The following is a 17,519-nucleotide window of genomic DNA, read 5'->3' as shown; positions in this document are numbered from 1 at the left end:
ACTGTTAGATCAGTTTTTGTTATGTTTGACTACATTCAAAGTAGTGTGTCGATTGTGACATTTTTCTGTCACCGTATCTATTTATTCCCCGTTTTCCATTTCATATTCTGAGATTGTTAGAAACTCTGTTTAATGCCATCTTTACAATGTTTGAGTTTTCCATAAAATATTTATCATTATAATTTTCATAGCTCACGCTGGAACCGTTGACGATTGAGAAAATGATGCTTCGTTTCTACCTGGATCAATTTATTTATTTAAAAAAGTATCGCCGAAAAGCGCCAGGACCATTGCTCCTTTCATCCACAGGGCCACGGGTTTCGTAGATGAAGAACGGCCAAGCCAAGGAAAAAGCAAGCCCAACCCAGAACCGGAACGGGGCGTAAGGAAGGCAACAATCGAATAAATTGACTGAAATTAGCCGGTCAATTACACAAATCGAATCGAAGCTCCACTTATTTCGCTCCCGATCTGCCACCACCACGCCAGACGTTCATCCGAATCGGAGCCCGTTCCGTTCCGTTCCTCTTTCGACAAATTGCCGGCCTTTTTTGCCCTATCTCCCGGAGTCTCCTCTTCGGCACTTCAGCTAACGAGCTGCCAAGGGGGCCAAACGGGACGTGCGCCAGGATTTGGTGGCCAGGAGATCGTCCTGCGGCCGGTGTGTACGCATTCCGCGACCGGTTGCTGGTGGATAGATAAAAGAGCTGACGCTAGCTGGCTGCAGAGAGGTGGAAATCGTCAAATTGGACTCAAAAATCAGAACGGAAACAAGACCCACCAGCGACCGCTAGATGCAGATGCGATCGGAAACGGAACCGGAAACAGTAGACCGCGAGTGAGAGAGAGAGAGAAAGAGCAAAAGAGGAAGCGACCACACCACGTAATCCAGCGTGGCTCAAAAATCCTGTCCCAATCCGATCCGGCAACCGGGAACGAGAAAGTGTGGTTCAGGTTCGGTACAGGAAATGTAGAATAAAGTGTGTTCCGTTTGATCTTTCGCCTCATTTTTAGAATTGCATGGTCACCGGTATTGGAAATCTTTCATGCGATGCGATACTCGTAGGAAGCCGGGATCCCCAGGATGAAGCCGGGCGAATCCACCGGCGAACCGATTCTTAACGTTTTGCCGCCACCCGAGCTGCTGCTGAACGGCCGATGGAACTCTGTCGGCCGATCCATCGGCTAATCGAACGTAAACGTAGGGCGATTGGTAAGCAAATCGTCCGTCTTTGGCCGACCCCCAAACAATCGTGCGATTGCAATCGAGCAACAAGATAACGGTCAGTTTCGCGTCGTCGTTTTGAAGAAATCCAAAGAAATCAAACGGTAGTTGAATTGCCTTTGGGTAGGCTTTGGTAGATCACGCTGTGGAACTAATTCATATTTCTACAGTTAACAATACATTGCAGCTAATTGCTATGGTACAGCACTCTAATTTTTCTAATCTTTCTATTTTTTTATTCCCACAAACTCATCAATTTTGTCATTCAATTGCGGAATTTTCGATGCTGTTTGTTTTTGTATTGTTGGTGGTTTTGTTTGTTATTTTATTTGCTTCTCCATTTCTGTTTTTTAATTGTTTCTGTGATTGAAGGAGTTACAAATTTATCATGTGCAATGTTCGATTTTGTTTTCTCTTTCAATTTTTTTCCCAATTGTTTTTAACTTCAACGTGTTTATTTTATGTTTATGGATGATCTTTCGTGAATATTTGAAACTTCGAGTACTAGCGTTGATTACGATTTCGTCAAGTCTCTTTCTCTTTTGTTCACTTTTTACTAGTTCGTGTTGGTAGTTTTCTAACTATTTTTATAGTTTAGGCAACTCTTTTAAAGTAATCAATCAAAGTAATCAATCTAACTTTTTATTACTTTTTATATATAAATAAAAAAATTAATAAATTAGACTACGGCTACAATGTGTTATTGTTTTTGCAACACGAATTGTAGTTGAGTATTTACAAGCTATGTTTAATACTCATACTCATGTTTATGAACTCGCCCTATCATTATATCCAGCAGCACCACAAGCCACTACTAGAGACTAGCACAGAAAGGCTGTGCTCTTGGAACTCTCGGAAGATCCGTCCGATATCGTCCAGTTAATTATTCCCTAGAAGAATGGAAAATCTTTCGCAAAGACACCTTCGCCAAGATTCCAGTGATAGTCTTTGGCCGTTCGGCTTTTTTGCTGTTCAGCATTGCAGCATCAGCAGCACCAGCCGCAGTCGGTTCCACAGGGCTCCACAAGGCACGCACGTACCACACATTGTGCCGTAGTGATTTAGTATGCAAAAGATTTAATCCAAAAATATTAATTTGGAACTTCCGTCCTGTTGGCGGCGGCCGGACATCTAGGGCTTCGCACTCCGAGGGTTAGGCAGGATCCGATGCTACGGATACGTTAACAAGAATAAGTGTGCAGTGCGCCCGAACGAAAAGAAGAAGCCCCTGGTCTCCGGTAGGCAGTGGCAGTTTGTCTTTCATTTTTCTCATCATAAAACATCTTCCGGTGGCCGTTTTCTTCTGACCGGGAGTCCAGCTTCTCGCTAGATTCAACGGAACTTCCTTCGCCCGGCCAAGAGGTTCAGGGAGAGGGATTATTCTAAACTATCAACCTTTCGGTTTGGCCAGCACCCGCCCCATTCCGACCCGTATCCCGTTTAGATGAGCCATGCAGCCACGAGTGTTTCGATATAATTATGATAAACTTGGCAATCTTCCGATGTTCTTAATTTGCACAAAACCCCTTCTGCCGAGGGCAAGGCCGTCCCGGGTGACGGTGCTAAGCCGGTGCTGGACTGTAGAGGACGAGGCAACCGCCCCCCCCTCGGATTGGCCGGACCAAAGTGTGGCACTATTAGTCTGCCCCGAGTCACCGGTTTTATGAGCTCGAGCAGAAGATGCTTTTAGTCGTAATGAAGATTAATTGAGTAAGAAACCGAAGGACGCTATCTTAGCGCTACCGAAGAAGGCGACTCATGCTAATATTTTCTAACACTCAAGACGTAGTACATCTGGCCCTGTTTCCTAGGGATCTGGTTTTATCTGCCCATCTCTGGACTGTGCTTTTTTCCGTACATCAATGATCAAACCTGGGCGGAACTGGGCGAGTACAACTAATGCGCAGAGCATCCCCGAATCGCACCCCTTTTTTCGATATTTAATCCCAAAAGCAAGTATTATCGCTTTTAACCGGGACACGGCTTTGAGGTCGAACCAGCCACTCTGCCGTGCCGACCGTGTGGCCTCGGCCCCGGTTTTGGTGTGTCACTGGCAAGTTAATGGCAATTTTTCAATTTTAAATTACCCTACAGCGGAACCCCATCCTGGCCGGAGTGCGTGTTTACGTTGGGAAAATTAATAATGGCGGCAAATGGGTCACAATTGGGCGCCCGGTTGATTATGTTTGCTCAATGTGTAATCGATGAAAAAATTATGCTCCCGCCATGAACTACCCAATGGGGATTTTGAAAAATGACACAGTCGCCGAGCCGAGGTTTATCATTATTCGATAATTTCCCCATTTCGGCAATACAAATTGATTTCGCGATCCAGCAGACACTTTTATCTCTAAGGAACCGCAAAATGGATGGTGTTAGAGTCTGACGAGGCCTGAGTTGCGGGCTACAGCGGATCGAAAATTTATATTATTTTGTGTAATGCGTTTCGACTGTTCTGTGTTGCTAGTTATCAGGAACAAAAGTTCATCACCGATTTGCTATTGGTTTCATCAACGCTTGCGGTATTATGCTGGTTATTCTACTGAAGGCCTTGGCCCTGTCTGGTAAAAGAATTAGAACAGTTCTTTTACTACTTATATGGGTTTCGAAGGTAACTAAGTGGTCTTAGCGGACTTCTAAAAATGTTTCTGATAGAAGTCACAGTATTCAAATGTGGTTTTGAATCACGTAAGTGTTAGGGGTCTCTACTCTAACACTAATAAATCGTTGATTTTGTGCGTCTTCTGGCGCGTTCTTCTGTTACATTTTAAATTACCCAAATATTCGCCAAATGGTTTTTAATTTTAAGCTAATGAACACACGCTGTGCGCTACTCGAAGTCATGCTCCAATTTGAGGAAGTGTGTTAACGGCCAACTTCATGATAGATTGCTTGATGCAATTCCGATTTCCACCCAGATTCAGGCAGCTTTCCAGACGCAGCAGCAAAATACCGGAAACTTTCAGCTTTCAGCAGTTTTCTGAAACTGACCAGACGTTAATCGACTTTTATTTCGCGGGAAATTGTAGCACCGAAACCACACCGTTCCCTTGCCTGTCCAGTGTCTCAGGCAGGGTTGGGAGTGCCAGATTTGTTTGCTTAAAAGCATTTGAAGTTTTCGCACGATTCTCGTTCGAAAACACTCTGGCCTGCCGTCGAAATCACGCAGCTCTGACGAGCCCTGTCACCAGCGAGTCAAGCCAAGAACGGAAGCAGTAGATAAAACAGGGCGATAGATCCGAGAGCTCCGGCCAATGCGGCTCGGAGCTAATCCACCGATCGATTCCTCGTCCGGTCCGGTGGCGATACAACAATTACTCACCACTTATCTTCATCTGTCTTGGGTGTCATCCAGTGTTCCTCCAGACGCTGGAAATAAATGGCGATCGGTGCTCCGACTTTGAAATCTTGCACCCGAGTACGTGCACTGCGCTGCGCTCGCTGTGAAACGTTCAGGTCCGGTCATATACTAAAAAGCAATGCTCCAAACAATCGGTCGGATAGAAGACCGAACAGTGGAATGTGCGGTGCGGCACCAAACAACCAACCCGCCCCGAAAAGCCAAACATTCGACCGGGCCCGTCCAGGAAAACAATTCCCAGCTTCCAAGTCAAGACGACCCCCAGGAGCTCCGGGAGCTCCGGGACGGCACGGCGGGTGCAAGCGCTGATCGGGGCGAGTGGGATATAAAAATTCACCGTTAAATAATGCATGACCAATTCCATTTGGTATTTTTCTCTTCGAACTCCCACCGCTGGCAGCCCAGCCCCCCGGTGGTGGGTATCCTGTGGGCCAACAACGGGGGCCCACAGGACCCACATGGGGCTCACCATTTCTTTTGTCTATTATGATTATACACATTTTCCGGACCGATCCGAACCGGAAACCAGGGAAGGCGGCGGGGTGAAAGCCAGTTGCCACATATCCGTAACTCGGACTACTCCAAGGAATTGGCGAAATTGGCGTGGAACCACGTGGCGGCGGCGGCAGTTGGTAGCCCCGTGCAGTGCTTCATGATTTTATTTCATTTTATATTTTTATAGCCTCTGTACTTACACCGATATTTGCCCACCGTTACAGCAGCCGGCCGGGATGTAGCGGGATGGTGCGCCACTACACTGTCTTCTTCAAAACATTCTATCGGACGCCGAAAGTGGGCTCACTCACTGGACTGACCCTGCTGCCGACCCTGCACCCCGGCACGGCCGGTAGCCGGTGGTCAATTAGATTTATTGAAATCTTTTGCATTATTTATAGCAGCAACTGGCTAGTAAATCAGATCCGGGCCTCTCTCTCTCTCTCTCTGTGGGACGGACCTCGGACGGACGCGAAATACGTTTCGCTTATTCTTCATTCCGTCGCCCGGATTCGATTATGATTGTAGGGAGAGAGAGAGAGAGAGAGAGAGAGAGGTGGGAAAGTCTCGATCGGTCAGCCAGTTGATAGTCTGATCTGTGTAGCTAGTTTACGACCTGGCGGTGACCGGCCTCACCGTAGCATCACTGGACCCCATAAATAACGCGCATCCGAATCCGAGATCGCACCACCTGGGCTACCCGTGCCCAGGGTATCCCTATGTTTCACCGTCAGGGATACCGAGGATAACGGCCCGGTCCACACCAGTCCAGTCGTCACTCACTCGTTGATTGGATTCAACCGGGGCGCCCTCGCGAATGTCCTTCGCGGTCGCGCGCTTCTTGAGAAAGCGCTACTTTCGCCCGAGGAGGGCCGACCGTCTTCGCGGTGTGAATAATTTAACCCCGAAGCACCCCAAAGTGGCCACGTCCACGATGGGCTCCAAAACCCACACCCCGGGACCTTCGCAGTACCTAGCTTGAGTTATTCGAACATTTGTCCACGCGCTGTTTGAGCCAACGGAAACTCAATTTTATGTTCCTTTTTTTTGGGACGTGAATAATATGATTTTCACCGGAACGGGCCGTTCTTTTTGTTAATGTGCACTTTTGAAACCGGAGCAGGTGTGTAAATCTTGTTTATGCAAATGGTCAAATCGTATTTGTTCCACTATAGACGCCCTTTGAGCCTATTTATTTTGTCTTGTAGCAGATTTACATCCATGTTTTATTTGTATTTCAACATATGTTAACATAATAACGTAAGGCAATATTGTGAAGGTTATTTTTAAGTTTTTTTAAATTACTGTCAATTTTTTTGTAAAACAGGCAGCACATTTTATGTGATTAATCAAAAAAGAAGCCGTTGTAAAAAACACTTCCCCAATGTCTGCACCGTAAAATGACGATAAGAAGGCGATATGCTGCAACATCGACCAATAAACCACGCACCTACTCCGAAGGGCCATCTGGGTGTTACATAGTCAACACCACATTCTGATGGTTTAGGTACTCTGCGCCAAAGGCTGAGTTCTTTGTACTTTGCAACAAATACTGACTGCAACTCAGTATTACGAAAAACGATCCCATAACGTGAGCTCGAGAGCTTTATTTTTTAAGATATTCCAAAACAGGGAAGAACGCATCGCAGTTGATGAATGTTTCGATTAAAGATCCTTTGCCTTGCTCGCCTTTACTCTATTTCATCCAGATGTGGCACCCACCCGACATGAACTCAATTTGCGGAGCAAACGTTGTCCGAAAGCGATCAGATTGTAGGCCGGCCGAGAGAAACAGTGATTTACATGTTGTTAATACATTTTCATCATTTTTCGCGCGTTTCGGACAAAATTAGACCGCACACGGACGGAGGCAGCTGTTACACGCGACGGAGCTGCAAAGTGAAACCGAATTAAAATCACGATGAAACTAGGTAAACGATAAAGTTTGGTTTTCTTTCTGATTTATTGCCTTACTGCAGGCAGGATGCTGCAGCCGGCTGGCAACCAAACAACAACACTTGCGAGACGCAAAAATTGCTTTTCTTTTGATAATTTGCAGTAAACGTTAGATACGAAAGCATCAAAGTTAGATAATGACAAAGCATCACCATAACAGATAAGACTACAGAATAAAATATAAAACATCAAGCTAGAAAAAAAGGTAATAAATATAAAGATGGTAATATGCAAAGTCCCTGGTGAATGATAAGTATGATTCGTTACTATTTAAAACTGTAACAAAAACAAACCCAATGAAAAAAAATTGAACTCGATTAAGGATCATTTAAATGGTAAACCATATTGATAAGTGAACGGTATGTTTTAATGAACATCATGTGCTTGAAGCAAAACTTGTTAACGTTAATGTCGTGCGATTGTTTTCATACTATCGCTACAGTGTAGGCGATGTCCCTGGCATTTCTTCCTTCATTGTTACGTTGTGTCAGATGTTTCGAACAATACAATTTAAAAAGAATACAAAATTGCCTAAAGTAAAACCAGTGTGCATCAAATAAATCGCAATCGAACCAAGAAATACACAACACGTCACGAACCAGTCAAAAATGGGAACAGAACACACTCGCCACACGGTGAGCCCGCGGTGTTCAATTCAAATTTTGTGCCATAAAACCATAGAGCTACATAAATACGGTTTATTATAACATAAACCTCCTACAGCAGTCTGCCGCATTTGCTGTCTCTCTCTTTCTCCGTCGGCCGAGGACGATGCTTTCACTCACCGGGATCTGTATATTTATAGCGCCATTAGGATATTGTTTTGGCTCGCTGATGCTCATTTGATTGTTCGAGGTACTTCGAGAGTGCAGGGTTGTGTGTTGGTGCGTATCTGTTTTGCTCTCCCATCTCCCGACCGCCATTGAAGTCCGTAGCTTTGGGTGTCCATCGTCATTTCTTGGTTGAATGATTTCCTAACCAGAAATCCGGGGAGAATTTCTCAAGAATTCGTGTCGCTCAGCGACAGTGCAGCCTGAAATCCGTGCCAGGACGGAGCCAGATATTGGCCCGATTGGATGCCATACTGTACTCCTCGGGGGCCATTACACACACGCCACTGACAGAGGGGTGGCATCAGGGCAAAAGAAAGGCAAAACGGCACCAGGAGGGCGAAATGGGTCGTAAAGCAATGGGTTCCCATTCATATTGCATGGCACGGCAGGCGGCATGCATGAGCGCACTAATGTATCATCGGTAACCCGTGAATCAAAAGAAATTATTCATATCGAGCTCCTTTTCAGGCTGTCAAAATCAGAAGGCTTCGGGCGCCCGTTCCGGCCGAGTGACGGAGAGGCCAACCCGCCTGCATCCGTTCGCGCAAACGACTCCTCGACTAAACCGCAACGACGTGCAGCGAAATGTTGTATAATGTATGTACCAATGTATCTGTAGCATAAAAATGCCACAATTGTAAATGCCGTTGCCCACGCCAGTTAAGGAGGATCTGCTGATGAAGACATTCAAAGTACCCCGCGGGCCGCGGCCCGAAGGCGATGTGCGTTTGTCTCGAGCCGCCAAGCCATAGAGAAAGAAAAAGGATTCAACAAACAATATGTATCGTCAACGCACCCGTGGTGTATTGTGTGGCAGCGGGAGCTGGCAGCTACAGTTATGGTGTTTTAATGGCGAATTTCACCGGGTACGCGGTTGGCATTTGCAAGAAAGCAGCACGCCCCAGACGAGAAATGTGGACAGACCTTTTTTCCATTATCTGCCTCGATAATTGTGGCCAACCGTTGAAAGGGCGCAAGGGACAGCCACGAGTCCTTCGTCATCGATAGAAGGGCTTACTTCGATTAGCAAATCATTTTGCCAGGACGTTGTCTTTTTTACGATAAGCTCTCGAAACACAGGACCTCCAGGGTTCGAACTACCTGCAACAGAAGCTGACGAATTTAGGCCAAGCATCACAAAATATGTAGCATTGTAGACCTCAAACACTGGCATGATGATGAATTTTGCACACATTTTGCACAAACCGTGTTGTTAGATTCAAAGATCGTAACTTATAAAACGAGAGTTGATATTGAATGATGTGTGTTCCGTATTAAAGCATTTTTGAACTACTGTTGACCTCTAAATAATCTCTAATTTCAAGGAAATGTTTCCCCTAGTCCAATGCTTAGATCAAAATAATAAGCTTTAATGTTGTAATTGTAGGGGGCTCTATAATTTCCCCACTTAGCTAATCTGACCAAGGAGACGGATCGAATAACACTGCTGGCACCGTAAGACGTTAGCCATTGAGAACCAGGCATTAGAGACGATTATGCGATGAGCTATGTAATAATGATCAATGTTACTAAAGAATCATGTAAAAAACATTTAATTACCTGCTATTCAAACTATAGCATTAACACCAAATGTGTACGTTTTCTCGAAAAACAACATTTCACCACGTGGTTAAAATCTTTTAAGCGTTTAATCGTAAAATCTTTTAAAAAACAAAACCCAAACTGGCTGTTTGGTTGATGAATGTATTTTTCAGTTCCGACAAAAATGCATACTTTCAGACTTGTCGAAACCTCTAAACAATTAGTGCCGTTCTATTATTTACTGCACACTATTTGAAGGATTTTTCTAAGGCAGTCAAAAAATGTCTCCAATCCCTATCAATCGTCGCCTCGTCGTGGTCCAGCCTGCTGAGAGCCACAAGTCGAGGTGTCGCCAACTTGCACCGGCCATCGACTATATTCCATTTGATGTTCTACATTAGTATTACCGCTCCGGCATCGCCGACGTGTGCGCTCGATGGCCACACAAGAAACACCACGGTTGGAAAAGTGTTGCTTGGCGCAGTGCCGTTAACGATGGCCACGGTGCTGCTACCGTGGAGTTGGAGCCAGGGTTGGACTTCCTGCAGCTGGAGTGCGGAGGTTTTGAACCTTCTAAGAAAGCCGGCAAGGAAAGTGCTAATGTTTTATTCACCAATTTTAAGAACACAGCAAAACAGCTCATAAATATCGAATCAAACGTTCGCCCGGTCAAGCGAAAATCTACAAAGCGTGAATACTTAATAGAGCGCCCGCTCGCCCGGCATATGTTCCCGGTGACGCTCGCCGTCGACGAGGACGACGGCACAGCGGGCGGTGGTCCACAGGACATCGAATGCGGAATCGAATTGCGATTGCGGTATGCAGCATCCAACGTCAAACGGAAGAAATTGGGCAACTGGTGACCACTGCAATGCCCAACGACTTTCGACTGCAGCATGTTCCGGCTTGCCAACCGTTGTTTATGCGCTGCATAAAAGATTAAGGCCTCTAGCGAGGAAGTCATCATTGGCGAGTCTCGGACAAGCACCGCTTGTCCGGGCACAGCAGTCGAAAATGGGGTGCAGTTCTCCCGGCGATGATTAACTTCATTTACACGAAATCGTAATTATGGCGAAGGTATACGTTTAACACAACTTCATTGAAATCTATAGGTAACCATAACTAACTAAAGAACCTTAAGGTTCTAAAGATCTGCCACTTTTGCTTACCATCCGTCCATTCAATTGCTTCAAAATTGGAATTGTGATTGGAAAATAATTTATGGGTGTCTGAAACAATGAAACTTTCGCATTCGATACTTATTATAGTGCTTCTACTTTTTTGAACATACTCCGATTCGTCCATTTAATCATTAATTGGCAGAGATATTTTTAAAACCGTATCTTTAATTACGCTCAAAACCAAATGCATACCGTTTACTTTAACTGTTAGAGAAGAAACTCCCTGCAATCATATTTTCCTGATTTTAACGACTGTCAGTACATCATGAAAACAATATTATAGTAAAGTTGCACACATTTTACAATATTAAAGTAAAGTTGCATGACAGGGTACGCCGGCGTATGGGTAACACTACCCTTCTAAAGGGTAGTGTTATCTTCTAAAAGGATAGTGTTAAGGGTTAACTAAAAGAAGGTTCGTGAAGTTTTGCCAGAATTTCACGATAGGTGGTAGGACGACCTGTGCCTATGTTGTTCAACGAAAAACAATGTATACGTAAAACCTAACTTTTCCAACACTTGTCCGCATCATTATTGACCCATGTACGTCCTACAGATCTCGTTTTAGAACAAACCTAACACCAGAAATGCGGTGAATGCGTCACGCATTTTGTCTGATCGCCAGAGATCGCATGACGTCATCGTTCTCAGCGAACTCACTGGGACAAATCAAAACCATCAACTTCAAAGCGCACCATAGCCCCTAGTCGCCCGTAGGCTCTTGCCCGTGTTTCCCCTTTTTGCAAAATGTTTTCAACTGCATGATAATGTTCAGGGTGACCCACACACCACTTTACCTTTCGGACGGTGTGCGTGGGTCAACAATAAAAAAGCAGACCCGGGAGACAGGTTAACCAAGTGGCCGCGTAGGGTGGCGTGTGGATCGCCAGTTTCACTACCCTTAGTTTCTGCTCGAAAGCCGCGCAAGTAAGGCTCGTCTCCCCTGGTCTGTGGGAGCACTGTGCGAACGGTCGTTCTTTTTCTGTTTTCTTTTGCTAACGTTTTGTGGTGCAGACTTTTCGTGACCTTGTCCAGAAGAGAAGATGTAGCCGGGAAGGTGATCGAGATACGACGATCGCTAGACCAAAACGGTGCATGTTAAGTGTGTTGCCGGCAAGTAAAGTGAGTGGCTAAAGAAGTGAAAACGAGCTGGTTGGTGAATGTTGATTGTTGCTGAGAAAAGCGTTCTGTAAAAGAAGAACAATTTGAAACAAACGCTACAATTGGGTGAAGAAATTCAATGTTCACAGACGTAGATCAGTAATGATCATAATTTCGACCGGAAGATAGCAAATGAAAACATAAAACAAACACCAATCAAAGGTAATAATTTGGACAGCTAGATCTCCGAATACTTCCTGTTCGAGTTCACAAATGTAGCTCTAAAAACTACATCCAACAAAATACAATTGCTCACCGAACGTTTGCGCAACGCGGTCATACGCGTGGTGCAACTAGTTGTTGAGAACCTGATTCGTCCGGAATGTTCTCCGCCGACGGTCAGCTTCACCGGGCGCGTGGTGGGTTCTACAATAACTATGGAAAAAGCCCATCGCCCTACACAGTTGGTTGAATAAAAAGCGGAAAACCAAAACCGCTCAACCGAAACTCCCGCCAGTCCCGACCGTCCCGACTCATTGTCACCCTTCATGGTCCGGGGCGAATAAATGTATCACCAGGAAGCGAAACGGCCGGTTAAATAAGCGACCCAGGGCTCCCCAGCACCGGCCGTGAATAGAAAATTGTTCTGTTATTTCCTCCCATTCAGAACGCTGCCTCGGACCGTATTTTCATGCTAATCTAATGGCCGCAGGACGGACAGAATGATCGAACGGGATTGACGCTATGTTTTGACGACATGTCCAACAACGACCACTGGATCCATTTTCTTCGCAACCACCCGAATTTGATCGGCAATTAGAAACATGAGCGTTATTACAACGCAGTTTTAGTGGAATCAAATAAGATCTTTGATTCGAAAAATGTTGATAAACGTTTGTGGCGGAAAACATAATTTCACTAATGGGAAATTTGGACTGTTGTACAATGTTTGTCTAGCTTCTTTATCGAAAATTTGCTGACCCACGTGGAAAAGTTTGTGAACAATTGGTTTAATGGCTTTGAAAAATAATGAGTCAACGATACAGACGTTTATTGTTATTGTTATGTCATATGCGCTACTAATACATATAAGGCTGAAGTTCACTTGCAACACGTGCCTTGTGAACTTCGAGTGCATTGTTAATGCCTTTCCTTTATGATTTCACCATCCAACTGATAATTTTATAAATTTTAATACAACAAAGCATAAGCTTTTTGGAACAAACTTTTCGAAATTTTACCCCTTTGAACTTCATTCATCGATTGGATGGTCGAGCCGCTTGACGGACAAAAAGGTCGTGTTTGAGTTGAGGAATTAAAATTTGAAAATACCAAATTCAGACCGAGGAAATATAAATCCAAAACGAGCTGAATTACAATTAATCACGAACAAAACAGAAGAAACAAAAACACATCACCGAAAAGAAAGGAATTTTGTATGAAAATGATCTATTCTATGATGAAAAACCGATCAAGGCACCGGAAAAGCTGCTCAGGTCGTATGAACTATAGCGTTGACTTCATCAGAAACATTACTAAAATCCTAATCCGTTTATTGCAGTGAAAACCCCATGAACTTAATTAAGGGATTGACGCATACATTAAAGCACCAAATATCGCATTCACCAAATGGTGAACTTCTTACTGTCCAATTAAAGACACACTTTCCGCGCAGAATCCGCACACTAATTTGCGCATGTTGGATCAACTGTTCGATGAGCTTCCATTCTTTTGATGCTATTTGGCGTTGCAGGGTCAAACATAAATCACCTGTCAAACGCTAGCCTTTTGGGAATTTTTACCATTCCGACTGATGAGAATTGAGTTTTTTTTTATTGGACAAACCTTCGCTAAACAACAAGGTAAAAGCCCAGAATGAAGAGCTTACGAAACAGCGCCCCTTTCCGCGAGGAGTTTTTCTCGGGTGGCGTGCCATAGCCGTTTCGTCACCATTCTGATATGCCTCCTACGAAGTGCGTTCCATACGAGAGGTGAATTATCGAATAAAGCTTTCACCATCATCATCAGCGATCGCGGGGGTTGCGTGTGGCGCAGCCACCACAATCAGCTCGGGATTCTTTTGACACACTGGCTCCGGCTCGCTAGCTACCACGACCCGCTACACCACAATCATTCAAGTTTGTCATCCATAACCTCATACCTGTGGCAGCGTATTAAAACTACGGCTACCCGGCAGGTCACATGTGGTGATGTTCTGTGTACCTCCGGAGGGCCAACCGGGGATAATGATATAGATTTCGCTTACGCTCCGTTACGGTAACCGCGGGTTTTCACTTTCCATTTTTAGTGACCACCTCCTGCTCTCTTTCGTTAGCTACGGGAGTTTCTAGGAGAAAAATGAGTGTTTTTTGGAACGACCTCTGGGAGATATTTCAAAACGCTGTGGAAACGGATCCCCAATAAATTGCATAATGCGGCGCACAAGGAGGACGCTACTCGCGGTACTGACTGTGGCCGCGGTGCTATCATCGCTTAGACTAACCACTGGCCAAATCCAAGATGCCACCGTCGTGCTTGGCCAGGGTGCTCTCGTGGGGGTAAGTTGGCTGTGGCGTTCCAGGAACCACGCGGTTACCATCAACCCGTTTCTCGCCCAACAGCTGAAGGTGTTCCCCGAGACATCCCGAATACCGATCTTCACCTATCTCGGAGTGCCGTACGCGAAACCCCCACTGAATGAGCTCCGCTTCGCGCCACCCGTCCCAAGTACCGGCTGGAATCGGACACTCTATGCGCGCGACTTCAAACCCATCTGTCCGCAGATTGAAAACAATAGCTACGAAGACCTGGGTGCCGGTCGGCAGTTTCGGGCACGCCACACCAGCGAAGATTGTCTGTACCTGAACGTGTGGATTCCGGAAACGGCCATCCGGTACGGCGGCTTCCCCGTGCTGGTGATGATCACGGGCGAGGAGATGGCGTTCGACTGGAACGCGAACCGGGCCACCGGACTCGACCTGGCCGCCGACGGCATCATCGTGGTGACGGTGCAGTACCGGAGCAACGTGTTCGGGTGGCTCTCGTTGGGCCAACGGTACGCACCCGGCAACCTGGGGCTGCTGGACCAGCACCTGGCGCTGGTCTGGATAAAGGATAACATCCAGAAGTTCGGCGGGGACACTAACCGCGTCACGCTACTCGGCCACGGCAGTACCGGAGCTCCGAACGTGATGGCGCACATGGTGAGCCCTCGGGCTCGGGGACTCTTCGGCCGGGCGATTATAATGTCCGGCACGATCTACTCACCGTACGCGGCGATCAACGTCGACACGCAGCTGTCGCAGGAGATCGTTAAGATACTGGCGTGCAACTACGACGTCGGACGCAACGTGCTGAAGTGTTTGCAGCAGAAAAGTATCCACGATCTGTTGCGGGCGTACGAGCACGTGTACCGGAACGGGAACTACACCGTGAATTTGGGGCCGATCGTGGACCATTATCTACCGTCGGGCGATCGGTACGTGGTGGACGATCCTCGGGCGCTGTTCACGGCCAAAGCGCTGGTCAACGAGGATATGCCGATCATGTTCGGTATCACCAGCAACGAGGGAGCGTTCCTTTACAGCCACTGGATCGAGCTGGCCCGTCAGGGTTACGATTCATTGAGGAAGTACATAAACGCGACGCTGCTGCCCAACATCATTGAGCAGTACCACTTCGAGGGCGTTGGACAGGAACAGGTATGAGTGGTGAGAAAAAGGCGTCGCCTCTACACGGTAAAGATAGATGTGGGCAATACTTATTAAAGGTCTCCCAATGGACTCCCAATTACTTGTTCTAAAGCTAGTTCAAACAATAACACTTTATATAGCTGTTTCTTCTTGGAAACTTATTAACTTGGAAAATATTGTAAGCGAACGAAGCAGCTCCTGATTATTTTCGAAATCTTCACAACGTCACGAAACGCTTAACGACATGTTGGTTTGTTCGAAATGGATCCGCAGATACGGGAAACGATCAATTGGCGATTTTTCGACCAGATCCCTCCAACGGTTGCCGACCATCTTCGGGCGATCGTGAAGCTGGTGTCAGAAACCCGCCACGAGATACCGTTCTACCGCACGGTCCAGGTGCTGAGCAGTCCGAAGCCGCCGCCAAAGCTGATAGCGATCGGCACGGTCGAGGGAGAGTTCGTCAACGCCGAGCAGCAGACTGTTAAGCAGCACGCCTCTGGGCCGGTGTTCGCGTACTTGTTCCACCATCCCAACTCGATGGACATGCGGGGCCGTATCAACTATTTCGGCGGGGCGTCACACTCCTCCGATCTGCCATTCTTGATGGGCCCCAGCCTTTACCGGGAGATTGGCCGGAAGCGCTTGTCGCTCACCGAGGACAAGTTGTGCAAGAAGATCCGGTCACTGTTTGCCGAGTTCATCAAGGGAGGGTAAGTAACTGGATAACGCGGTGTAGCTGTACTTGCTGTACTCTAACGTGTTTGGTTGTTCCTGGTGAAGCAACCCAACACCTGGCCGCCAGTTTGACGCTTGGGCACCGTACACGGAGAAGCTGAAGTACATCAAACTCATCTCGGTGAAACAGGAATCGGTGCACCGGAACGACCACACGTCAATCGAGAACACGTTCGAGGACAACCTGCAGGAGATAGAGGAGAAACTGCTGGCCACCGAAGGGCCACCTGGGGAACTGGCGGCCGGGAATACGCCCCCAAACCCGTACCTTCTTGGGGCCGACCTGCTGGCCGACCAGGAGAGCTCGCGGACGTCCAAGAGCGCAGTCTACCTGGGCGGGGCGAGTCGTGACTCGGAGTACTTCTACTATCTGCGCAAGATCAACAGCTTCTGGGAGCAGTTCCTGCCCAAGCTGAGCCAGATCGTGAACGAGACGAACCAGGAGAAGCTGCGCAACCGCCGCATCGACCTGACGCTCGAGGAGGAGCAAGACCTGTTCCGCGAAACGGCCGCCGCCTCCAAGTACAAGCACGCGTTTTTCTCGATGCTCACGCTCGTCTGCATGCTACTGGCGGTGCTTTGCATGTGTGTGTACGTCCTGCGAAAGAACAGCACCAAGAGTCTGTCCAGTATCTTATGACATAAGTTCTTCTTCCGGTCGAGCCTCTTCGGCCGGAAGAGCCGGCGCAAGAAGCCGGACGTGAGCAGCGTGGGGGACGACGAGGACGACTTTCACGGTGTCACCGGTATCAGTCACCGCGTCCGGACAGCCGAGCGCGTCATCCGCACCAACCCACTGTACGGCGAGAACTTCCGCAAGCTGAGCGAGAGCCTTAGCCGGGGCACGGCCGACGGAAGTGGGGTCAGTGCGAGCAACAGGAACGTCATCGGTACGCACCGGTCCGGGCGGTTGTCGGTGTGTGAGACGCCGGTTGCCGTACTGACCGATCTGGACCAGGATCAGGAGGTGCGAAACTGGCGCTACCAACTTTCGCCCACCCACTTCCAGGTGGACACCAGTGCCCGGCGTCAGAAATCGCCGCCCAGCCGGGCTGGAGGGCTTGTATAGTGCGGTATTAGGCCGTAAACTATGTGTGATTTAATCCCAATAAGGAGTGTAATAAAGGATGCTAATAAATAGACTGGCCGTAGGATTTTATTCACGTATGTTTTGCGCAGTAAAAAGTAAAGGAGTCTCACATTAAACGATTGAATTTTAAATTAAAACTGAGGGGGAATATTTCCTATTCGCAAGGAGATGGTTTGTGCCTTGGATAAAGACAGGCACAGCGCCACCTATATGTCAGTTTTATAAGGGTGTCTCGTTTCAGCATTCGTTTTGAAATCGGATCTTTTTGTTTATTTTCTAGTTTATTGTGTTTCTTGCAGAAGTTT

The 17,519-nt window shown here is 46.9% G+C and overlaps 1 protein-coding gene across 1 annotated transcript; it reads left to right on the top strand.

Moving 5' to 3' along the window:
* Positions 1–14,126: 14,126 nt before the first annotated feature.
* LOC131214010 (carboxylesterase 5A) lies at positions 14,127–16,764 on the top strand. The gene is made up of 4 exons (XM_058208316.1): positions 14,127–14,252; positions 14,316–15,395; positions 15,660–16,099; positions 16,170–16,764. Exons 1-4 carry the CDS (start codon positions 14,127–14,129, stop codon positions 16,762–16,764), a joined length of 2,241 nt encoding a protein of 746 aa, XP_058064299.1.
* Positions 16,765–17,519: the final 755 nt, after the last annotated feature.

This window comes from Anopheles bellator, chromosome 1 (genome assembly GCF_943735745.2).
Source record: "Anopheles bellator chromosome 1, idAnoBellAS_SP24_06.2, whole genome shotgun sequence".
NCBI classification, from domain to species: Eukaryota; Metazoa; Arthropoda; class Insecta; order Diptera; family Culicidae; genus Anopheles; species Anopheles bellator.
This window is presented reverse-complemented; position numbering and strand designations above follow the sequence as displayed.